Below are 25,179 nucleotides of genomic sequence, written 5' to 3'. Positions count from 1 at the left end.
AAGAGCTTGCCTTCCCAGCTGATTGGAAGCTTGTTTCTGAATAGATCAATAAAGTTGCAGGAAACCATCATGATATTTGGTCTCTTTTATTGAGATCTTGAATATCTGAGTGTAAGCCTGGTGAGGCATCCAGATTTCACATTGATGATACCAAAATAAATACTTGCAATGGTAATACTAATAATAAATAACAGAGATGTTGCAGGCTCTGGGTGATCCCAGCAATAGTTTCTTTCAGTGCTTAGTTGCTTAGCATAGGCAATATCTGAGTCGTTTGAGCATCCTTTATGGGTTTCGCAAAAAGAAAAGGAGTACTTGTGGCACCTTAGAGACTAACCAATTTATTTGAGCATAAGCTTTCATGAGCTACAGCTCACTTCATCGGATGCATACTGTGGAAACTGCAGAAGACATTATATGCACAGAGACCATGAAACAATACCTCCTCCCACGCCACTCTCCTGCTGGTAATAGCTTATCTAAAGTGATCACTCTCCTTACAATGTGTATGATAATCAAGTTGGGCCATTTCCAGCCCAAATCCAGGTTATCATACACAGTGTAAGGAGAGTGATCACTTTAGATAAGCTATTACCAGCAGGAGAGTGGGGTGGGAGGAGGTATTGTTTCATGGTCTCTGTGTATATAATGTCTTCTGCAGTTTCCACAGTATGCATCTGATGAAGTGAGCTGTAGCTCACGAAAGCTTATGCTCAAATAAATTGGTTAGTCTCTAAGGTGCCACAAGTACTCCTTTTCTTTTTGCGAATACAGACTAACACGGCTGTTACTCTGAAACCTGTCTTTATGGGTTTGCACTGGACTCCTTTCTGGTTGCTCTACTGGACAGAATCATTAAAGCAACTCTTCCCTACAGAAGTTTGAGGAGACTGAAGAGCCATTTCTCTTTTTGGACACTGTCTAATTCCCAGCACCATCTGGGAACTAGAGGTCATTCAGGAGTTAGGGAGCTATGAGCATTGGGGCAATACAAGAAGCTTGTTAGAGGAGTTAATGCAAGAGTGATTGACAGTGGGAACAGCCCATTATGAGTGGTTGGGAGAGAGGGAAGCGGAGCAGGGAGGCACTGAGGGATTCCACATTGGGAGGTTCTCATTTGGGCTGGCAGAGTGGGAAGGATAGGTGAATTAGAGAATTAGATCTGAACTGAATATCCTTGTGGGAGTGGTAAGAAGGAGCTGCATGGGTGACCAGGACGGGTGTCTGTCTGTAGTAGCGAAGGGGTGGGTGAGAAGCTGGGCTAGATTGAGGTTGCTGAGAAGTAACAGGTAGGGTGACCAGATGTCCCAATTTTATGGGGACAGTTCTGATATTTGGGGCTTTGTCTTATTTAGGTACCTATTATCCCCCACCTCCTGTCCTTATTTTTCACACTTGCTGTCTGGTCACCCTAGTAACAGGAGGGTTCAGTACTGGAAGAGGTGTGTGCAGGACACTTAGGATGGAAGAACCAGGAGATGGTCAGGTCTGAGTTTCCAGCAGGAGTGGGAGGAAAGGGCAGGAGACTAAATTTGGGATTAGGGCCTCAGTACTCCTCAATTTCTGAAGGAAATGCTTCCTCCTGCCATCCCATATATATACATGGCCCCCAGCCATAACATCTTCCATTGTCCTTATTTTTGGGCCAGCATGTTGGCTGGGGGAAGAGATAGCATCTGAAATGTGCAGATATTTACATTTTTGCTGCTGTCTAAATCAAAACCAGCTTTTGGGATTAGCCACAATTTATTTAAGGGGGGAAAAAGAATTTTCCAACCTAATCCAGACTGACAAAGGGATGTGTGCTGCCAAGTAAAGAGCAATGCAAACTCACTGGGGCTAGGAATACTGAGGAAAGCAGTATAAACTAGGCAGATAATGTACCCCACAGATGGGTGGGGAAGGAGAGTGGCCATTTCCCCAGGCCAACAGTGGGTCTACTTCTATCAGTTTGTTTCAAATTCTGCCTTATTCCTGATAAGAATCTTCAGTCACATTTTGTCAATTTTCCCACTATTGCCTGTCTGACCCAACACTGAGACTGAGATCTGGTGGTTGGAACAAGGTCAGGATTCCTGGGTTATGTTCCCAGCTCTGCCACTGACTTGCTGCATGACACTGGGCAATTCACTTCACCCGTGGGCCAAAGTCAGGCCTGAGAGAAGTGGATAAAATTCCATTGGTTTCAGTGGATAGTTCTGCACTTAACGCCTGGGTTGAATTTGTCTTTGTTCCTCTGTTTACCTCCTTGTAAAACAGTGGTCATAATACTTACAATATCTTCCTTTCAGGGGTCTGCTAATATAGTAAAGTGCTTTTAGATCTTGGTATTAAAGACTGCATAGGAGAACAGAAGGTTATTATTTACAGCTCTCTACAGCGTATTCTCCCAGGCATTGCCAGTCAAGTTTTAAATGGCTCAAGCAATTGATCTTTTACCACTTCCCTTGGGGAGACTATTTCACCACAGTTTAATAGTTCTCACTGTTATGAAATATTTCCTGATTAGCCAGCCTGAAATATTCCCCTTTGCTCTGTTTCATCCCCTTGCTCTCTGGGACCCCTGCAATCAGCTTCTCTCCTTTCTCAGTGTTTACACCTTTATAAGACTTGGAGCCAATTACTGTATTCTCCTCACCCCCACTTCCCAACGCACACATTTTAGTCATTTGTCCCAGTTATATTTAATTAGTTCTGTTTATCTCTCCTCACAAATCAGTCCCCCTGAATCATGCTTCTTGTTTTTCTCTGAGCTCCCTTCAGTTTTCCTACATCTTCTTGATGTTTGGGGTGGCTCTAATCCAGGGGTGGGCAAACTATGGTCCACAGGCTGGATCTGGCCCGCGAGCCACACCACATGGCTCAGTCCTGCTCCAGCGCTCTGGCTGGGGTGCTGGGTTGGGGGCTGGACCACACAGCTTGGCCTCGCTCTGGTCAGGGCGCTGGGTTGGGGGCTGGACCACGCGGCTCGGCCCCGCTCCGGTGCTCTGGCCGGGGTGCTGGGTCAGGGCCGGAACATGTGTTTCGGCCCCACTCCGGCTGGGGTGCAGGGTCGGGGGCTGCACCACGTGGCTCCTGGAAGCTACGGCATGGCCCTGCTCTAGCTACTACGCGCAGGGGCGGTGCCTGCAGATGGGGCAGTGTGCAGAGCTGCCTGGCTGCGCCTCTGCATAGGAGCCGGAGAAGGGACATGCCACTGCTTCTGGGAGCCACTTGGAGTCTGCATCCCCTGAGCCTCTCCCCTGCCCCAGCCCTCGATTCCAGCCTGGAGCACCCTCCTGCACCCCAAACCTCTCATTCCCACCCCCACCCCAGAGCCCCAGCTGGAACCTGCACCCTTCCTGAACCCCTGCCCCAGCCCTGATCCCCCTCCCACCCTCCAAAACCCTCGGTCCCAGCCTAGAGCCCGCACTCCGTCCTGCACTCCAACCCCAATTCTGAGAGCAGTTATGGCCCACCATACAATTTCTATTCCCCGATGTGGCCCTCGGGCCAAAAAATTTGCCCACCCCGCTCTAATCCCTCTGGATGCAGCATTCTAGTGCAGTCTCACTAGGGCTGTACGGGAAGGGACACTCTCCTCTTTGTCTGGTGATGCCTCTTTCTCTCACACAAATAAAGCAACTCAAATTCCACTCTACTACCCGACCCCAAATTTTCCACCCTCTGCTCCCCCAGACTTTCCCCCCTGCTTTTCTTTCCTCACTGCTGGATCTGGAGATGATCCCTGCATGCCTGGCTCTTCTAATTGCAACTCTGCCCTCCCCCCTCTAGCCCAGCCATTTCCCCTCTTTCTGTGTTCCCTGAGAACCTTGTCTTTCTACTTAGCTTACGCTTGACTGTCTCCCTGAAGTGCCTTTTGGAATGCTACATGAATGGTGCCCTAAAGAAACAAAATGTAGGTTACTCATAGGAAACAATACATGTGTCCATGACATTTATGTGGAGGGATGGGGACTGAGCAGTGTTTGCTGATGGTTGGGCCCAGAAGGACCTGGTGTTACAAAGCTGTTGCACTGTGGTAGGCTGAGTGAATCCTCTTTGTGATGCCACTTTCTCAGTATGGCTGCTGCAGGTGTGTATGGTGCCTGACGAAGGATGGGCTTTACAGACTATATACAGAGAGGCAGCACAAAGTTTTGGTTAAAGGCATTAGACTGGGACTTGGGTTCTTTCCTTGGCTGTTCCACACTTCCTGTTTGACCGAGAGTCAGTCACTTTCTTTGCCTATTTCCCCATCTCGGAAATGGGAATAATGCTTCCTTAGGTGCCAGAGGTGTTGTGGGGCTAAAACCATAAATGTTTGCAGGGATAACTGTCCTGAAGCTGAAATGCATCTATCTCTGGGATGAAATGTGTCAGCAGTCTTACACAACAGTGTTACAGGATCTGAAAAATAATCTTTCTCGTTGAAACTGCCCCTGGAAATTCTAAGGAGGCAAAATGCAATTACGTGGGCTGGTATTTGGAAAGGGCGCAAGGTTTAACCGCTCCACTCTTTTTGAAAAAGTGCCATGGGATGTTTCCAGTGATTGCAAATGGACAGGGCTTTGGCCATGCAGCAACAGTGCCCCCTAGCACCATGCTGTGGGCCTGGGTCAATACTGACTCAGTGAAGCACTCCCTGCTGAGACAGCAGCATCTGCAGGAGTCTGGAGGCCTCCTAAACCACTGCTGAGGCATGGGGGATGAGGAGGGGGGAGGGGCAGTGCTGTCACTGCATGCATTCAGTCTGATATAACTCTGCAACTATGGGTCAGGCACAGCATGTGCTGGGGTAGGGTTGTGTTTGGTACTTATGAAGCTGCCATGTTATAGCTTGAAATCGTGGCTACCTGATTTCCTTTCTTCACCTTCTGTCTCTCCAGAGTCACCCCTGTTGTGTGGAGACACTTGTGCTTTGGCTTGGAGAGTCCCTGACCCATCTAACACCACCTTGGAACTCTTGAAGGGAGTGGGGGGTGTTGTTTGGAGATGGTGGAGTCCCTGGAGAAGCTACATGGATCTTAACGCTGCCTTAAGGGCAAGGAGAAGAGCAGTGGGAATGGGTTGGCTGTGGCTGGTCTGTCTGTTTCACCTAGCCGCCTCACTGGAAGGTAAGAGCAGGTTTTAGTTAAGGTAACCTCTTTCTAAAGCCTGAGGAGACTGAATGGCTCAGGGGGTGCTGGGGAGCAGGCTATGGAGCTTCCAGCATGCTAATCTGTTCTGCTTCTGCTCCAGATCAGTAATGACCAAAATGCGTCCCTCTCTGATGGGTGTTCAGTGTTTTATGAGTCGTGGAGGGTCTTAGTCCAGTTCTTAGTGGGACAGGCATCCACATTGCAATAAGCACCAATAGCATAATTCAGCATCCCTATTGGCTGTCTTGGCAGAGAGGCCAAGGACTGCATTGAGACAAAACTCCCCTTTTGTTCCCAGGGGTAAGGCAGTTGAGGGGGGGGATTGGTTAGAATGTGTGGGATGCTTGTATTGCTATTGCCCATTGTGATGTTGCACTCCATATGTTTTATTGAAACATGTTTATGAGTATGTATCTGACATAACTGGAATATGCTTTAGGCAAAAGGTCTCTTGTAAGGTATCATTACAAAACTTATAATCTAGTGAGTGTGTTCATCCTATTTGTATGCATGTATCATTCTTGTATCTGAAGCTAGAAATATGAAGTATAACTCTGAGGTCCTATTGTGATTATGCAAAGTGTGGGCCATTAATGGTGGTTTGGAATCTTGATGGCTCCCATCAACTAGGACAATTGGTTGTAAATGGCTCTGTTTACTTGCAAGTCTTCCTGTGAGTCAGGCCAGGAAGAATAAAGGCTTGGGGTCTCACAGGACATGTGACCATGTCACCTGGTACTGGATTCCATCTTAAACCTGGTGCTTTTTCCATTTAGAAGGAGGGGTGGGGACCCAGAGAGACAAAAGATTCCCGCCTTGTGCCAAAGCTATATAAGGGGGTGGAACAGAACAAAGGTGGTTCCAGTCATGAGAAATCCCCTAGTTACCACCTGAGCTGGAGCTAACAGGAACTGTACCAGGAGAAAGGATTGGGCCCAGACTAGGAAGGAGTCCAGTCTGTGAAAGAAGCTTATTAGAACATCTCTGAGGGTGAGATTTTATCTGTTATCAGTTTCTTAATGTATTTGGCTTAGACTAGCATGTTTTTGCTTTATTTTGCTTGGTGACTTACTTTGTTCTGTCTGTTGTAACTTGAAACCACTTAAATCCTACTTTTTGTACTTAATAAGATCACTTTTGTTTATTGATAAACCCAGAGTAAGTGATTAATACCTGGGGGAGCAAACAGCTGTGCATATCTCTCTATCAGTGTTCTAGAGAGTGGATAATTTATGAATTTACCCTATATAAGCTTTATACAAAGTAAAATGGATTTATTTGGGGTTTGAATGCCATTGGGGTCTGGGTGCTGGAGATAGGTGACCTGCTGAGCAGTTTTTGGTTAAAGTCTGCAGCTTTGGGGGCATGAACCAGACCTGGGTCTGTGTTGCAGCAGGCTACTGTGTCTGGCTCAACAAGGCAGGGTTCTGGAAGTTCCAAGCTATCAGGGAAAATAGGCTCAGAGGTAACTTCAGCACGTCAGGTGACCGTCCCAAGGGGATCTCTGTGACTGAACCCGTCACACCCATGTCATGCCTGTTTTGTGGAATTCAGTCTCCAAAGAGCTGATACTCTTCTATGAGACTGGTTTCAGAGTAACAGCCGTGTTAGTCTGTATTCGCAAAAAGAAAAGGAGTACTTGTGGCACCTTAGAGACTAACCAGTTTATTTGAGCATGAGCTTTCGTGAGCTACAGCTGCATCCGATGAAGTGAGCTGTAGCTCACGAAAGCTCATGCTCAAATAAATTGGTTAGTCTCTAAGGTGCCACAAGTACTCCTTTTCTTTCTATGAGACTGTGTCCATCGGGCTGCAATCAGCAGCTCTTGCCCATACGCTTTTAACACCATCCCCAAAATTGCAGACATGAGGGGAATGTTCTACACTGTCACCAGGGGGCAGTTTATGCTGAGCCACTGAAGGAGAGGGGGAGGATGGAACAGGGAGAACAGGAAAAAGCAGGGAGGAGAAGAGTGCTGGCAGAAGGAAGGGCAGAAGAGAGTATAGGTGAAAGGGGGGAGGAAGAGAGAGACAGAATTAGAGAAGAGGGGTAGAGATGTTGTAAACAACCCCCTTGTTTGTGCCAAGGAAAATCCCTGTGGCCACATATGTTCGCTGACCCGAACTGGTTTGTGATGAATGCTCATCTCTCACTCACACGTGAAAGCCTCTGGGGAAAAAAAAGGGAGTTGGAAAGCAGGAGAGAGATGGTGAAAGAAAGATGTAGAGGGAGAGGGGGAGGGGGGAATGGAGGGTGGGGAGATAGGGAAGGGGAAAGGAGGACAGAGACTGGGGGACAAATGAAAGGGAAAATGAAACCCATATTTAAAGCATTGTCACTAAGATCAAGGGCAGGAAGAGACATGTCTTTATATGAAAGGGATGGGGAGAGGAGAGATGGGCCGAGATTTATAATATAAACTGATTTGGTGTGCTGACATGATTTCCTCTGATATAATAATGGAAGCCCCAAGCCCGGAGAGGAAGGTCTGTCTCTGCACTGAGCTCATAGGCTGTCCATGTGTCTGAGCCACCAGACCCTCCACACCCTGACTGAGGGGGTGGACGGGGTTTCCTACATACAGTACTAGCCCTTTAGATTTCACCAGAACTTGGGAACCTGCTGGAAATGGACACTTAACACCCCTGTAGTCATAGGACAAAAAAAAAAAAAGGGGGGGGGGGGAAGGGTTTGCTATAATAAGCCATAAATCCAGTGTTTTTATTAAGACCATGATTTTTAGTATCTAGCAAAGTTATGAATTTAAGCTCCCAGGCTCATCTTTTGAAAGTGTTGTGTAGGTTTCCTTTGAGGATGAGACTGATAGGTCAGATATATTGATTGCTTTGTGAAAAGTGTTCACCCACAGGGGACCTGGTGTTCATGCCTTTTATCATTTTCCTGTATGTGTTCATTTGAGAGCACAGCGATTGTCTAGCTTCACTCACATAGTTGTTGTTGGAGCATTTAGTGAACTGAATGAGGTATACCACATGTTGTATACCTGGGGGACTTCTGCGCAAAAAATTAAAAATTCTGCACACAATATTTTAAAATTCTGCAGATTTTATTTGTCAAAATAACACTACATAATCACCCCAGTTTTAATTATTTTGGTAATTTTATTTTAAAATACCTGCCAGCAAGTATGTCTGTATCAATACAGACACACACACAAAATTCCCCAGGAGTAGAGAGTTAAAGAAACCCCTATGACAACCCAATTTCTGTTTCTCTGCCTCCTGCCCCCCCCCCCCCCGAGCCCAGTCATGGGGCCAGACACCCACAACCCCTCCCCCGCAGAGCCCAGCCGTGCCCCCCCACCGATACACCCAAACCTCCTACCCCCCAAGCTCAACCACAGGGCACCCCAGCCCAGACTGCCCCCCCCAGGTCCCCAGAACCCAGTCACGCCCTTCCCCCTAGCCCAGACACCTGCCCCCTACCCCTCAGAGCCCAGGGATCAAGAGGAAGAAACAGTCTCATGCTGAGTCCCCAGCTTGTGTGGAGTTTCCTGCATGCCACCGTCTCTTTCCCTCAGGGCGTGCTGGAAACTGCAGCTCTTGGGAACCCTCTAGCTTCCTCCCCCTCCTCCCAGCAGTGTCTTCTATGAGCGAGCTGGGCTCTGCTGGGTCCAGCCGCCCCAAGTGGCGGCCAGCAGCACTTCAGCCCATTTCTGTGGGGGAGGAAATTCTGCGCACACATTAATTTCTGCAAAATTCTGCATTGCGCAGTGTAACGTGGCTGGTTCTGGCGGGGCCCAACTGAGAGTGCCAATTCAGGATAAATTGCTTAAAGCAGGGCAGTTACAGCCCAAGGCTGGGGTTTCTAGGCACACCAAGGCAAACCAAACCAGCCAAACAGAGAAGACTTTGGTTTTACCCCACTGGCTAACCACAAGTCACACAAGCAATTCCCTTAGACACTCCAGTTTCCCAGTATCCCCAGCAGTGCCACTCGTTATGGGGACAAATTGTTATGATAACCAGTACCCCAGTAAAAGAAAAAAGGTTCTCTCAATCCCAAAGGACCAAGCCCCAGACCCAGGTCAATATACAAATCCGATCTTACCCACAAATCACGCTGTTGCCAATCCTTTAGAATCTAAAATCTAAAGGTTTATTCATAAAAGGAAAAAGATATAGATGAGAGCTAGAATTGGTTAAATGGAATCAATTACATACAGTAATGGCAAAGTTCTTGGTTCAGGCTTGGAGCAGTGATAGAATAAACGGCAGGTTCAAATCAAGTCTCTGGAGAACATCCACAGCTGGGATGGGTCATTCAGTCCTTTGTTCAATGCTTCAGCATAGCAAAGTTCCTCCAGAGGTATGAAGCAGGATTGAAGACAAGATGGAGGAGCTGCAGCAGCTTTTTATATTCTCTTGCCATGTGATCTTTCTTTGTTCCAGAGACAAGCTGTCCATCACATGGCATGGGAAAACCTCAGAGTTCTCTCCATAGGCAGGTCCCTTCATACCTTGCTGAGTCGCAAGGCGTGTCTGCCTTCTCTCAGTGGGTCAATTGTACAGCTGATGGTCCTTAATGGGCCATCAAGCAGGCTAGGCAGAGCTGACACCAACTTGTCTGGGGTGTCACCCAGAAGCATAGCATAAGTTTGAAATATAGACAGTATATAGCCAATACTTATATCTTTAAATACAAAAATGATACATGCAAACAGATAGCATAATCATAACCAGCAAACCATAATCTCGTCTTAGACACCTTATCTGACCCCCTTTATACAAGATTTGGTGCCACTACAGGACCTTGGTTGCAACAATATTCTATATGGTCCCAGTTCTATATGGTCCCTGCGGAAAAGGACCTAGGGGTAACAGTGGATGAGAAGCTGGATATGAGTCAGCAGTGTGCCCTTGTTGCCAAGAAGGCCAATGGCATTTTGGGATGTATAAGTAGGGGCATAGCGAGCAGATCGAGGGACATGATCGTTCCCCTCTATTCGACATTGGTGAGGCCTCATCTGGAGTACTGTGTCCAGTTTTGGGCCCCACACTACAAGAAGGATGTGGATAAATTGGAGAGAGTCAAGCGAAGGGCAACAAAAATGATTAGGGGTCTAGAACACATGACTTATGAGGAGAGGCTGAGGGAGCTGGGATTGTTTACCCTGCAGAAGAGAAGAATGAGGGGGGATTTGATAGCTGCTTTCAACTACCTGAAAGGGGGTTCCAAAGAGGATGGCTCTAGACTGTTCTCAATGGTAGCAGATGACAGAACGAGGAGTAATGGTCTCAAGTTGCAGTGGGGGAGGTTTAGATTGGATATTAGGAAAAACTTTTTCACTAGGAGGGTGGTGAAACACTGGAATGTGTTACCTAGGGAGGTGGTAGAATCTCCTTCCTTAGAGGTTTTTAAGGTCAGGCTTGACAAAGCCCTGGCTGGGATGATTTAACTGGGAATTGGTCCTGCTTCGAGCACGGGGTTGGACTAGATGACCTTCTGGGGTCCCTTCCAACCCTGATATTCTATGATTCTATGATTCAGTTCAAGTCAATAACATCACACGCAGTGGCACAGAATTCCCCCAGGAGTAACAGTGTTGTTAGAGGCATGTGTAGAACCCCTGGATCTTGGAAGTATATTGTGGGTGGTGTTGATCGTTGAAGGTGTTTCTGGTAAAGTTTGAAAATATAAGGAATATATAATATAAAGAATCTCAAGTCTAATCTTTGTTGGTTTTAGAATGAATACTTGGAAGCCTCAGATGCTGACTATTCTTTCTCATCTCTTAATTCGGTGGTTCTCAACCAGGGGTACGCAGAAGTCTTCCAGGGGTACATCAATCAATCTAGATAATTGCCTAGTTTAACAACAGGCTACATAAAAAGCACTAGCAAAGCCAGTACAAACTAAAATTTCATACAGACAAAATGAGAAAGTAAGCAATTTTCAGTAATAGTGTGTTTTGTATTTTCATGTCTGATTTTGTAAGCAAGTAGTTTTTAAGTGAGGTGAAGCTTGCGGGTATGCAAGACAAATCAGACTCTTGATGGGGTAGAGTAATCTGGAAAGATTGAGAGCCACTGCCTTAACTAAAGGTGTAGGGCTATGTATATCAATCTTCAGTGAAGAGACTTTTTTGTTGTTGAATGTTTTTCAGGCATTTGAGTTAGATTTAAACAGCCTGAATATGAATCACTTTCCTTCTCAAACCAGGTTTTGCTTGAATGGTCATAATCCTAGTATTTTACAATCATGGTAAAAGCAGGGCAGACAAGACCTTAATGTATACTGAATAAAAAATAAAGGAAAAAATAGGAAAATAAGTGTTATGGCTTTTGGAGGGAGGAAAAAAATAATAAAATGTTCAGGCCTTTCCTTTATACATCATAAAGAAGTAAAAAAGAGCAAAGAATAAAAACCCAATATATATTTTCCTTTGAGAGTGCACTTCTCTGGGTAGAACTGGCCAGGGACTTGCCAAGAACGGGGTGAGCAGCCCCCCCCCCCACCCCCCCCGGCAATTCAGAATGAATCCTGGGTTCCTTCAGCATAAGAGGGGGACACTAGACTGAAGACACTTGACACAGATTTGACACCCTGACACGTCAGCTTCACTGCAATGGAACCCAAACCCCTTGAAATTTCACAGGTGTAGTCTTAAATAGACTAGGTAGACTAGAATAGATAGAACATCTGTAGAAAATGTGGGCAAGGTGTTTTGGAGATGGATATTTTTTGTAGCCTCTTCACTGCTTGAACATTATAACAGGGTTCTGGAGACAACCCACCAGAATTAAGGTTGCATAAATTTCCATGATGATTCCGTTTCCAGACATTTACAGCTTTGAGAAGCTATTACATTTGTGGGCTGAGATTTCCTGATTTGGTTTCAAGGTGAACATTTTGTTTCCTTGAAACGTTTCAAGGGGAGAATTTTTTTTTTTCTTTCAGTGAAGGGAAATGGGAGGGAAATGTCTCTATTTGCAGCCTTTCCCCTAAGGTGTGGCTCAAGCCCCACCTTTTTCCTCCCTCTCACTCTCAGTGGTATTGCTTCTGGGTTCTTTATCTTGGCATCTGGTGCCTCCACCCACGGGGGACCCTGCTAGTGCCTGGAACACAAGAGCTCTGTCCCTTGGGAAAATGTTTTCTGTCAAATAATATAGTAGGAGTGTAGTCCAGTACACAGGGAATAAAATAATTATCACAATCCCAAAAGTAACAATACAGCAACAGGGGGTACTTTATTAGGTAAATGATATCCCACAAAGGATAGGGGATTATGAATTAATGGGAGTAACTAGAATAATAAAATATCAACAATATCTTAAACCCTCCCCCTCCCCAGATTTAGATGGGCCCAGCTCCCTCCTAGCACCTGCCTAGGCAGATGGTGGATAGGGAGTCAGTTCTTTACAGAAGAAGGCAGAAGGAGACTCCGCTGGTTGGAAGGCATGAGATGCGATGTCCTGAGGTTGGGGGTTCCACGACCACCACTCCCGAGAGGAGAAGGCGGGTGGTGGTGGTCGGGGACTCTCTCCTCCGGGGGACTGAGTCATCTATCTGCCGCCCTGACCGGGAAAACCGAGAAGTCTGTTGCTTGCCAGGGGCTAAGATTCGCGATGTGACGGAGAGACTGCTGAGACTCATCAAGCCCTCGGATCGCTACCCCTTCCTGCTTCTCCACGTGGGCACCAATGATACTGCCAAGAATGACCTTGAGTGGATCACTGCGGACTACGTGGCTCTGGGAAGAAGGATAAAGGAGTTGGAGGCGCAAGTGGTGTTCTCGTCCATCCTCCCCGTGGAAGGAAAAGGCCTGGGTAGGGACCGTCGAATCGTGGAAGTCAACGAATGGCTACGCAGGTGGTGTCGGAGAGAAGGCTTTGGATTCTTTGACCATGGGATGGTGTTCCATGAAGGAGGAGTGCTGGGCAGAGACGGGCTCCATCTTACGAAGAGAGGGAAGAGCATCTTTGCCAGCAGGCTGGCTAACCTAGTGAGGAGGGCTTTAAACTAGGTTCACCGGGGGAAGGAGACCAAAGCCCTGAGGTAAGTGGGAAAGCGGGATACCGGGAGGAAGCACAGGCAGGAATGTCTGTGAGGGGAGGGCTCCTGCCTCATACTGGGAATGAGGGGCAATCAACAGGTTATCTCAAGTGCTTATATATGAATGCACAAAGCCTTGGAAACAAGCAGGGAGAACTGGAGGTCCTGGTGATGTCAAGGAACTATGACGTGATCGGAATAACAGAGACTTGGTGGGATAACTCACATGACTGGAGTACTGTCATGGATGGTTATAAACTGTTCAGGAAGGACAGGCAGGGCAGAAAAGGTGGGGGAGTAGCACTGTATGTACGGGAGCATATGACTGCTCAGAGCTCCGGTACAAAACTGTAGAAAAACCTGAGTGTCTCTGGATTAAGTTTAGAAGTGTGTGCAACAAGAGTGATGTAGTGGTGGGAGTCTGCTGTAGACCACCGGACCAGGGGGATGAGGTAGATGAAGCTTTCTTCCAGCAGCTCACGGAAGCTACTAGATCGCATGCCCTGATTCTCATGGGTGACTTTAATTTTCCTGATATCTGCTGGGAGAGAAATACAGCAGTGCATAGACAATCCAGGAAGTTTTTGGAAAGCGTAGGGGACAATTTCCTGGTGCAAGTGCTAGAGGAGCCAACTAGGGGGGGCGCTTTTCTTGACCTGCTGCTCACAAACTGGGTAGAATTAGTGGGGGAAGCAAAAGTGGATGGGAATCTGGGAGGCAGTGACCATGAGTTGGTTGAGTTCAGGATCCTGACGCAGGGAAGAAAGGTAAGCAGCAGGATACGGACCCTGGACTTCAGGAAAGCAGACTTCGACTCCCTCAGGGAACGGATGGCCAGGATCCCCTGGGGGACTAACTTGAAGGGGAAAGGAGTCCAAGAGAGCTGGCTGTTTTTCAAGGAATCCCTGTTGAGGTTACAGGGACAAACCATCCCAATGAGTCGAAAGAATAGTAAATATGGCAGGCGACCAGCTTGGCTTAATGGTGAAATCCTAGCGGATCTTAAACATAAAAAAGAAGCTTACAAGAAGTGGAAGGTTGGACATATGACCAGGGAAGAGTATAAAAATATTGCTCGGGCATGTAGGAATGATATCAGGAGGGCCAAATCGCACCTGGAGCTGCAGCTAGCAAGAGATGTTAAGAGTAACAAGAAGGGTTTCTTCAGGTATGTTGGCAACAAGAAGAAAGCCAAGGAAAGTGTGGGCCCCTTACTGAATGAGGGAGGCAACCTAGTGACAGAGGATGTGGAAAAAGCTAATGTACTCAATGCTTTTTTTGCCTCTGTCTTCACTAACAAGGTCAGCTCCCAGACTGCTGCGCTGGGCATCACAAAATGGGGAAGAGATGGCCAGCCCTCTGTGGAGATAGAGGTGGTTAGGGACTATTTAGAAAAGCTGGACGTGCACAAGTCCATGGGGCCGGATGAGTTGCATCCGAGAGTGCTGAAGGAATTGGCAGCTGTGATTGCAGAGCCATTGGCCATTATCTTTGAAAACTCGTGGCGAACGGGGGAAGTCCCGGATGACTGGAAAAAGGCTAATGTAGTGCCAATCTTTAAAAAAGGGAAGAAGGAGGATCCTGGGAACTACAGGCCAGTCAGCCTCACCTCAGTCCCTGGAAAAATCATGGAGCAGGTCCTCAAAGAATCAATCCTGATGCACTTGCATGAGAGGAAAGTGATCAGGAACAGCCAGCATGGATTCACCAAGGGAAGGTCATGCCTGACTAATCTAATCGCCTTTTATGATGAGATTACTGGTTCTGTGGATGAAGGGAAACCAGTGGATGTATTGTTTCTTGACTTTAGCAAAGCTTTTGACACGGTCTCCCACAGTATTCTTGTCAGCAAGTTAAGGAAGTATGGGCTGGATGAATGCACTATAAGGTGGGTAGAAAGCTGGCTAGATTGTCGGGCTCAACGGGTAGTGATCAATGGCTCCATGTCTAGTTGGCAGCCGGTATCAAGTGGAGTGCCCCAAGGGTCGGTCCTGGGGCCGGTTTTGTTCAATATCTTCATAAATGATCTGGAGGATGGTGTGGATTGCACTCTCAGCAAATTTGCGGATGATACTAAACTGGGAGGAGTGGTAGATACCCTGGAGGGGAGGGATAGGATACAGAAGGACCTAGACAAATTGGAGGATTGGGCCAAAAGAAATCTGATGAGGTTCAATAAGGATAAGTGCAGGGTCCTGCACTTAGGACGGAGGAACCCAATGCACAGCTACAGACTAGGGACCGAATGGCTAGGCAGCAGTTCTGTGGAAAAGGACCTAGGGGTGATAGTGGACGAGAAGCTGGATATGAGTCAGCGGTGTGCCCTTGTTGCCAAGAAGGCCAATGGCATTTTGGGATGTATAAGTAGGGGCATAGCGAGCAGATCGAGGGACGTGATCGTTCCCCTCTATTCGACATTGGTGAGGCCTCATCTGGAGTACTGTGTCCAGTTTTGGGCCCCACACTACAAGAAGGATGTGGATAAATTGGAGAGAGTCCAGCGAAGGGCAACAAAAATGATTAGGGGTCTAGAACACATGACTTATGAGGAGAGGCTGAGGGAGCTGGGATTGTTTAGCCTGCAGAAGAGGAGAATGAGGGGGGATTTGATAGCTGCTTTCAACTACCTGAAAGGGGGTTCCAAAGAGGATGGCTCTAGACTGTTCTCAATGGTAGCAAATGACAAAACAAGGAGTAATGGTCTCAAGTTGCAGTGGGGGAGGTTTAGATTGGATATTAGGAAAAACTTTTTCACTAAGAGGGTGGTGAAACACTGGAATGTGTTACCTAGGGAGGTGGTAGAATCTCCTTCCTTAGAGGTTTTTAAGGTCAGGCTTGACAAAGCCCTGGCTGGGATGATTTAACTGGGAAGTGGTCCTGTGTTGAGCAGGGGGTTGGACTAGATGACCTCCTGAGGTCCCTTCCAACCCTGATATTCTATGATTCTACTGGGTGATACAGCACCGTAATCATTGGTCAACTTAAAACTCACAAGCAAAATAAATAACATGGATTTCTTACATGATCTCCACCCCCAGAAGGGTAGGATTGTGCTGAGGCTCCCTGGTCTGGAGTCCATTGGAAGGTGAAGCTGGCTCTCGGCAGCCTAACTCAGGGTATCTCTTCACTACCAACGTGAATGCGCTGCTGCAGCAGCGCTGCCATGGTAGTGCTTTCACGTTGCTGTGTAGTTGTGGCATCAGCGCTGGGAGAGTTTTATCTCCCAAGCGCTGTAAAAAAACCACCCCCACGAGGGGAGTAGCTCCCAGCGCAGAGAGTGCGGCTCCCAGTGCTGGGGCACTGTCTACACTGCCACCTTACAGCGCTGAAACTTGCATCGCTCAGGGGGTGTTTTTTCACACCCCTGAGCAAGACAGGTTCAGCGCTGTAAAGTGGCAATGTAGACAAGGCCTTAGAATCACTCCTGAACCTCCTTGCTTGCTAGTCTCTGCTGGGCTGATGCCGTTTAATGACCCAGTAACCTCCCACTGAGTTCAAATTTCCCTTTGGGTAGGAATGGGAAGTTGAATGGCGACCTGCCAGGCTGAGATGCTTCTTTCTCCGCCCCAACAGACAACACCAAAAGTAAAACCAAACCCTTTGTCTTTGAGTTCTTGTTTATGATTAGTTCTTGATGTAACTTCCAGCTTGTTCTAACTCCGTCCTGGACTCTAGACAATCTGGAAAACAAACTCCTGAACCGTTGTAGCCATTGCTGATGTAGTGCAGGGGTAAGTCCTCTAGATCACTGGTTTTCAGTCTTTTTTCATTTGTGGACCCCTAAAAAATTTTGAACGGAGGTGGGAATCCTTTGGAAATCTTAGACATAGTCTGTGGACCCCCAGGTGTCTGTGGACCACAGGTTGAAAACTACTGCACTAAAGGCTCACTGTAATATGCCAGGAACAACCAACTCCGGGGTGGGGGGGGGGGTGTTACATTTTATGAACCATGCGTAAGAAAAACTTGCAGCTTTATAGAATAGAGGCCAAATGATTGAGATTAGAGTTGTTTTGTCAGTGCAATAGCCCTCCCCAAGGAACAGTGTGCAGTCTTGTCATATAGGAAATTGGCTTTGATTTGACTGAGTTATAAATGTTTGAAAATCATGTACTGTTCGTGCAGTTGTGTGTTTGGTTTTTTTGGTTAAACTTGGTAAGTGCACACCTAAGGAAAAATGTGTTCTGTATGGGTGAGTGGCTAATTTTGCTTTACAGTGAACTGTCAAGACTACAGAATGGCTCCATACCACACTGGATCTTTCCAAATGTTTTGGGCAAATTCAAGATATGGTAAAAAGGATAATTCTGCTGCTTCAGTAGCATATCTTCCTACCAAAAATGCCTCACTGGCACAAGAGAATATATATCGGGCTGTGAGCCCAGGCAGTCCTACATTCTACCCCTAACTCTTACAGACTGAGCTTAATATAGTGAAAATCATCTTAAGTGCCCAACAGTAATCAATTGCTTGCTGGAGGAGGTCTTGTAATAACCTTGAGAAGAAATTATCTTTGAAGCAGTCTTTTAAATGGCATCTGCAAAGTCAAAAAAAAAAAAAAAAAAAGAGGGCTCATTCTTTATTCTGTATCAAGAAAGCCTGAAAGGTTTTATTTTTAAAGAACATTTTCGCTGTTTCATTCTCCTGCTTATGTTTCATATTAGAAATTTGGGTCCTGTCTAAGCTGGAAGACTCAATAAAGAACTAGTAAAATGATGACATCACAAGAGGCAAGAGTGTGGAGGCTGAACAGTTGAAAGGGGAACAGATTTTAGTGGGGCTGTTTAAAACTTTAGGAGCCTTTTTGTTTTTGTAAACATCTATTTAACTTCATTGACTAATGAACATTTTGGAGAAGAGAAGCTTGTATTAAAAGTTCAACACCCCTGACCGATCAAATGAAGAGTGAGTGCTTACATTATGCACTGTTTACACTCCCTAACAGATGCTCCAGCAAAACCAAGGAAAACCAGATACTCCTGATATTTTGAAGGCAAAAAACAGGCAGGAAAAAAATGTCAGGCCACTTTTATATGCCCTAAAGGGCAGCCTGACTGTAGTAGGACTATGCAGAAGAGGAGGTGCTTGACTCAGTAGCAAATGTTGCCAGGATCAGCCTTTCAGTTGTAGAAGAAAATATTTAACACTGTATTACTAGAGGAATAATAGGTGATCATATGATTAGATTATCATAATGCATATGTGGAGTAAAGTTGGGCATTTAGTCTTAACTTTCTTGACTTTCCTTTTCTGACTCATTAACTGTGTACAACCTGACACTAACATAGGGATTATTTTTTTTTTCACTGAAATTCCCCAATTTGAAAGCTTTTAAAAAACCAAAACAACCGCAACAACAAAGAAAGGAAAAAAGCAGGTGGATTGATTTAAATCCAAATGATTTAAATTACTCACTTTAATCATGATTTAAATCAGCAAGCAGGAAATCTTGGTTTGCATAATCTATTTTAATCTTGTTTGCATTTGTACTTTTTAGCTATTTTCCTAAAAAAGGTTGATTCTCATTTGTCAACTATTAAAGGATGTTGATTTGCAACTAAACGTACCCTTTACACTTGCTAAATTTGGTACTTTTTTTTTGCTAATCCGAGGGTTCACTATTCAGTATACATTCATTGAAGCAGTTACATAGTTTAACATATTCAGATTTTTAATATTTATATTTTTGTATTATATTAGAAAATGGTTAATGATGTATGGTTTTCTAGTTGACTGATTTTTTTTTTGCTAATGTTTAATGTTAAGCTGTATTTGGATGGAACTGGAATTTAATTAAAAATGAACAAAAAAAGAATTTTAGTTTTACATAACTAATAGAAAAAAATCTTAAATGTGGTGGATACATAAGAAAAAGGGAAGGGTATTTAAAAAAAAAAGTTTTATCTGTAGTTAGTGAATTGAACTGATTGTTACTGGTCACCATGTCCAACAAGATTTTAGAACTAGTAGATCTCATCCTGTCACATGTTGCTTCAATTCATAGCATCGAAGGGGAAAATAGGCTGTCCTGCTTTTTCAACTCCCAATTGGTTTCTCAACTTTGAATGAAATAGTCATTTGAACTGAACTAGTTGGAAATGAAATGAGGAAACTATTCTCTCTGCACCTGCAAAAGAGACAACTACTATCAAAAGCTGGTTTATCAATTCAACAAACTTTGGTTCCTGGTGCTTAGCCAGTGACTTCCACTTGTTCAGTGGTATGGCTTTCTTTAAAATTTCAGCAACAAACATGTAGTGCTTGAATGTTATTTTTATTGAATGTAAATGATTTGAATAGATTACAGTAAAATTAGACCTTAATATAGGTTGTGATAATTTCAAATTTAATTTTAATTGGATTTATTTAAAAAAAATAAAAATGTATTTAATTTAAATAACAAAATAGTATTTAAGTTAAAAAAATATATTTTGTGTGTTTTTAAATTATCTATTTTTATCCACCCTAGAAAAAAAGGATTATCACTGTCCAAAGCTCCAGGTCTCTGCTGATTTACAGTTTGTGCAAATTTCTTAATCTCAGGCCATTTGGCGATCCTGACATCCTTGACAGAAGCTAGCAGAACCCTTGAATGGAGGCCTCATGTTCTGAGAAAAGAATACTCCTTAAAATTAGCAATTTCTGTATTAAAAGATCAGCATTTAGAATTTCACATCGGTATAACCTCTGCTTAATTACCTTAACTGCTTGGAATTAGCTAAATATATGTTAAATCTGTCCCAGTAACTTTCATATCAGTAACATAAGTAGAATATGGGTACAGAGATTCTCACTCATTAAAGAAAAAATTTGCAGCATTTTAAGGAAGGCATGTCCAACAAGAAATCCAACCTCCCAAGTCTCATTTGGGTCAATTTAGAACCCCCTCTCTTATATGATATGGTCTCTTCTATAACATTGCCCTATACTTTGTTATTTTGGGACTGCAGACTGTAAAGAAGTCATTTTTATTAAGAGTAAAGACTGCTGCTGTATTTGATACTGAACTTATATGAAAATTGCTATTGGTGGGTACGTTTTTGAACTGTGCTCATAAGAGCTGCCATACTGGGTCAGACCATGGTCCATCTTGCCCATAATCCTGTCTCTGATAGTGGCCGGTACCAGAGCTTCAGGGGTAGTGTATAAAACAGGGCAATTATGGAGTGATTCATCCCATCTTCCATGCCCAGTGTGGCAGTCAGCGGTTTAGGGCTGCTCCGAGCATGGGGTTGCATCCCTGACCATCTTGGCTAATAACCATTGTTTGGCTTTTCTTATTTGTTTTGCTTGTTTTATTTAGTCATTCTTTTAAAAAATAGCTACTACTATTAGGACGACACTCCAATCTGTCTTATTTCACTGCACCACCCTATTTTCCAGAACTGGACATATTTCTAAACTGGTTAAAGCTGGACTGTGGTATCTGTGTATTTTTTACCATAATATTTCTTATTGCCACCTAAATAAAAAAAATATGTAAAAAAAAGAGACAGCCAATAGCCAGAAAAAGCAATATTTTAACTTTATTATGACAGTTTGAATATAGGTCACCTGAAAAATACAAATTAGTTCCCCTGTTATGAGACGTTGTAAACAAGAAATCATAAAATTGCACAGTCTTAATGCTGTTCTATAAACTTATTTCTGTGAAGCAACAGATTGCAAGATCCTACAGTAATAAATTACTGCTCAGAGGTGTATCTGTCTGTATGAGGGGAACTAAAAAATCCTGTTGAATGTGTAATATATTCCTGCTGAGAGAATTATTAAAATTGCTATCCTGAAGAGAAGAGAGCTCAACATGTAAAATGTGTAAGTGTTGAATCCTGAGGGCTGTGGGTTTCCAGAAGGCAATGGGAGTTTTAGCTACTCAGCAGCTCTCAAAAGATATGCTGGATAATGAAGAGAATGAAATTAAATGTAGCATTTCATAATGAAAATAATATTAAAAGATGCAACACAGGTGTATCAAAGGCTGCTGAAACAACTCTATGATATGTAGATTACTTGAGAATGTTTTGAGAGAGGCAGTTTTAAGGTGGCACATGTTTCACACTGTTATATCCTGAATTCTGATCCATTTGCTGGGTGACCATAATGTGGTGTGAATGTAGTTTCTTACATTTTAGTTTCCTTATTTGGCTTGTCATGACTCCAAAGTGACTAGGTCTAGGAACTCCCCATTTGTTTTAATATGTTGGCTTTGGCAAGGATTGGTGCCTTTGACCTGAATTTTGGGGTTTGTGGGTATAATTATTTTCTAATTTGGGGTTTTGTGGGAGGGGTCTACAGGAAGCCATGATGGGCAAGGGATGGGGCTAGTTTTGGGAGAGTGAGAGGGGGAAAGATCGAGGTGGGGGGGCAGGGAACTGTGTAGGAGGGAGTAAAAACCAATGAGGAGTCCTTGTGGCACCTTAGAGACTAACAGATTTATTTGGGCATAAGCTTTCGTGGGCTATAACCCACTTCATCAGATGCATGGAGTGGAAAATACAGTAGGCAGGTATAAATACACAGCACATGAAAAGGTGGGAGTTGCCTTACCGAGTGGGGGGGGGTCAGTGCTAACGAGACTAGTTCAATTAGGGTGGATGTGGCCCATTTCCAACAGTAGACAAGAAGGGGTGAATATCAACAGAGGAAAATTATTTTTGTAGTGACCCAGCCATTCCCAGGCCTAATTTGATGGTGTCAAGTTTGCAAACTAATTCCAGTTCTGCAGTTTCTCACTGAAGTCTGTGTTTTTGAAATTTTTTTTGTTGAATTGCCAGTTTTAAGGCTGTTATTAAGTGTCCAGGGAGATTGAAGTGCTCTCCTACAGGTTTTTGAATGTTACAATTTTTGATGTCTGATTTGTGTCCATTATTCGTTTGCGTAGAGACTGTCTGATTTGTCCCATGTATATGGCAGAGGGGCATTGCTGGAGGGACTGTGCAAAGAGCAGAGACAAGAGGAGAGTATAGGAGGGAATGAGCAACATGAGGTATTGAGAGGAAATAAGGTCCACCTAGCAGCATTTTTACTGTTTCCCAAATAAATCTACTAAATCCACTTTACATGCCCCTCCCTACCTGATGATGGGAGAATCAGGGACCCTAATGAAAGGGGGGAGGCGATGGAAGCTCCTATCTGGGAGACATAGGAAGCCATATGGTGAGGGGGTGAAACAGATTGATGAGCAACATGGACCGTTCCTGTGAGCTCCGCAGGGAATCCTGTCACTAAGCAATTCTTAAATGTTTTGTAAAAATGTAAGGAAATTCCTGGCCAAAATCTTTGGTAAATTTGAAGTAATCCCTTAAAAATCTTCCCAATCTGAACAGTTCTTAGTTTGAGTCAATATATTCAGAATAGAGAAGGAGAGAATGGAAATTCCTCTTTATCCCCTTTCCTTTTTATCTTGCCCCATAATTTGAGAACAAGGGGTGACTATGAAATGAATGAGTAGTCAAGTTAGAATGAACGAATAGTCAAGGGAATGCATTTTAGGCAGAGTATCATTAACCAGTAGAATTCACTGCTATGGAAAGTCATGGAGATCGATACTGTAGCTGGATTTGGGGGGAGGAGGAAGGGAGAGTGGACAGTTTTATGATCAATAATTTTTTGTGTGAGAGCACTAAAATAACAGTAAGGATAACAAGATTGTCAAATCTTATAAGACTTAAGATTGCTTCATGGATCAAGGAGGGATGTTAACGCAGTATAGAATGTTGCTCAGTTGACTGGAATGTTGTATGAGGAACTTTTGTCTTCTGCTAAAATATTCGGTGGTGTCCCCTGCCAGAGATGGGGTACAGGACTAAAAGGATCAAGTGATGTGATCTGGTATGGATACTACATTAGGTAGGATATTGCACTAGATAGATTGTTGGTCTGATCTAACATGGCGGGAGGCTGGATTCCTAACAGGATCTACTTTCCCTCCATGATGGGGTACTGGACTAAACAGAGCAGTGGTGTGATCTGTGTTGGTGGAAGGCAGGATCCTGGATGAGGTAGGCCACTAGTCTGACTAAATGTGGCAGGGACGCAGGATTAGATGGGACCATTGATCTGATCCAGGACATGCAGCCATTGAGAGTGGGGAAGAGGAGGGGAAACAGTGCTGTGCTTGTAAATGTCCTGCACTCTTGTTGCATACCTTTGCACTGGAGTTATGTCATTGGAGGGCCGTGTTCCCCACATGTGCCGTGCATGCACAGTCTTGTCTGTTTCTAATGCATCTTGTCTTTTTTAAATATTCACCATTGGAGGGAGAGCCCTGTCAGCTCCAGGCTGCATGTATCCGTTAGTCCGTGAAATATCCATGCGCTCGATAAAGATTACCTGGGTCGCTGGAGAGAAGCCATCTGGGGAATATACTGCCTGCCAGCAGCCCGGGGCCCAGGCTTTCTTTCTTCTCAGATTTTCATGCTCTGCGTTTGGGTACACTTAAGCAGAGGGAATGACTCAAACCTGATTTAGAAAATGTTCTTTGTTCATCAAAAAATAAACCCATTGGTTATTCCATCAGAATGAAGCCATGCCCCAGGAACATGCTGGTGAAGCAAAGAGATGTCAAAGTGCCACCCCAGTGCCAGATTGTGCCATTCAGGCATTGATGACTATGGTGTGGTGCAGAGTTGCAGCACCTCAGAGGTGGCTTAGGGAAGGATTGTGCCTCATGGAGGAGAGATGTGGCCCTGCTTCCTCCCTGCCTCCTTTGGTGTGATGTGCATCCCTAAAAGCATACAAAGGGAGAAATCCCTGCACTCACTTGATACTGCTGTTGTGTCCTCCTTGGGCTCCCCCCCTCTATAAAGCCTTGGGACATGCTCACCTTTAATATTCTTTTCACAAAGTTGTTTTAAACGGTATTTCCTAATCTTTATAGAAAACAAAATGAAAGAGAAACAGTAACAAACAAGCAAACGGAATTTTAAATTCCAGGCCTTCAGAGTGCTGTTGACTCGCAAAAAATACCAGCATGTGTAAATACCATACAATGACCTTCCACCCTTCTCCTTTCTTACTGGCCTCAGAAATGAGGTGCATTGATGTGGGATATTTGTGTGTGTAGCTTGTGCTACTGTAGCCAGTGCTGTACTGCTTTGGACCTAAATAGAGGACTTTAATCTCCAAGGGTAATGAAGTTTGGCATCTTCCACCAGGGCTAAAATTTCTTAGGAAAGAAATGTAGAATGGTTGCTTGGATAGGGCTTGATCCTTGGAGGTGCCAAGTATACTGGACTCCTGGGAAAGTCAATAGATTGTAAGAGACTTGGCCAAAATCATTTAACAGTGATAATTGGTGGAGCTGGGATTAAAACACAGCCTTTGCATCTGGTGCCTTAACCACTGGATCAGGCTGAATCCCAGAGATCATCCACTGAGTCACTGAATTGTAGACCTTTCCCTAGATCATAGGGGAAAGCTGGGAACCGAATTCTGACTCCTGGATGAGGCCAGGCATTATCTCAGAACACAGATCTCTCTGCGAGTGGGGTATGTGGGGCTGGGAACACAGTATATTCCCTCCAGGGGATGAGATGCAGGAAGGAGTCTTGTAGGGAACATATCGAGTTTGAGCAGCTGATGCTTGGAAAAGCACAAAAGACTATATATATATTTTTTTTAAAAAACAGAAATACTTCTGGATACAACAGGAGAGACCTCGGAAATCGGCTGGACCACCCACCCTCCTGATGGGGTAAGTGCTCCCTGACCCTCTTTCTTCCTCCACCAACTGTGGGAGGGCTTACACAGCCATCGGGGAAGGTAGGGTTGGAGCAGAATAGGTTTCTTTTCCAGTTTTCTTGCATATGGAGTATCCAAAGTGCTTTACATTGTGCTGACTCAGATACTGGACCACACAGGCAAAGGCATTAGAAGCATGTAACTGAGAGAGTGGGATACTAGAGCTACAATCTTAGGTTCATTTCCAGTTCTCTTGGTGTTTTTCCCTGTTCAGAAGTACTTATGAAATCTTCAGCTTCCACGGGGACAGCCCAGCTGAGTCAGAGCTGGGTGCAAGGGGGCTGTGTTTAACTCCTTCTCC

The 25,179-nt window shown here is 44.7% G+C and overlaps 1 protein-coding gene across 1 annotated transcript in view; it reads left to right on the top strand.

Moving 5' to 3' along the window:
* The first annotated feature begins 4,999 nt into the window (after positions 1–4,999).
* LOC144259184 (ephrin type-B receptor 5) overlaps positions 5,000–25,179 on the top strand; it is a 94,581-nt gene continuing 74,401 nt past the window's right edge. The window contains exons 1-2 of the mRNA XM_077807363.1: positions 5,000–5,096; positions 24,767–24,831. Of these exons, the coding sequence (XP_077663489.1) occupies positions 5,000–5,096; positions 24,767–24,831 (162 nt within the window). The remainder of the gene's footprint in view (positions 5,097–24,766; positions 24,832–25,179) is intronic.

The sequence above is a fragment of the Eretmochelys imbricata genome, chromosome 1 (genome assembly GCF_965152235.1).
Source record: "Eretmochelys imbricata isolate rEreImb1 chromosome 1, rEreImb1.hap1, whole genome shotgun sequence".
NCBI lineage: Eukaryota > Metazoa > Chordata > Testudines > Cheloniidae > Eretmochelys > Eretmochelys imbricata.
This window is presented reverse-complemented; position numbering and strand designations above follow the sequence as displayed.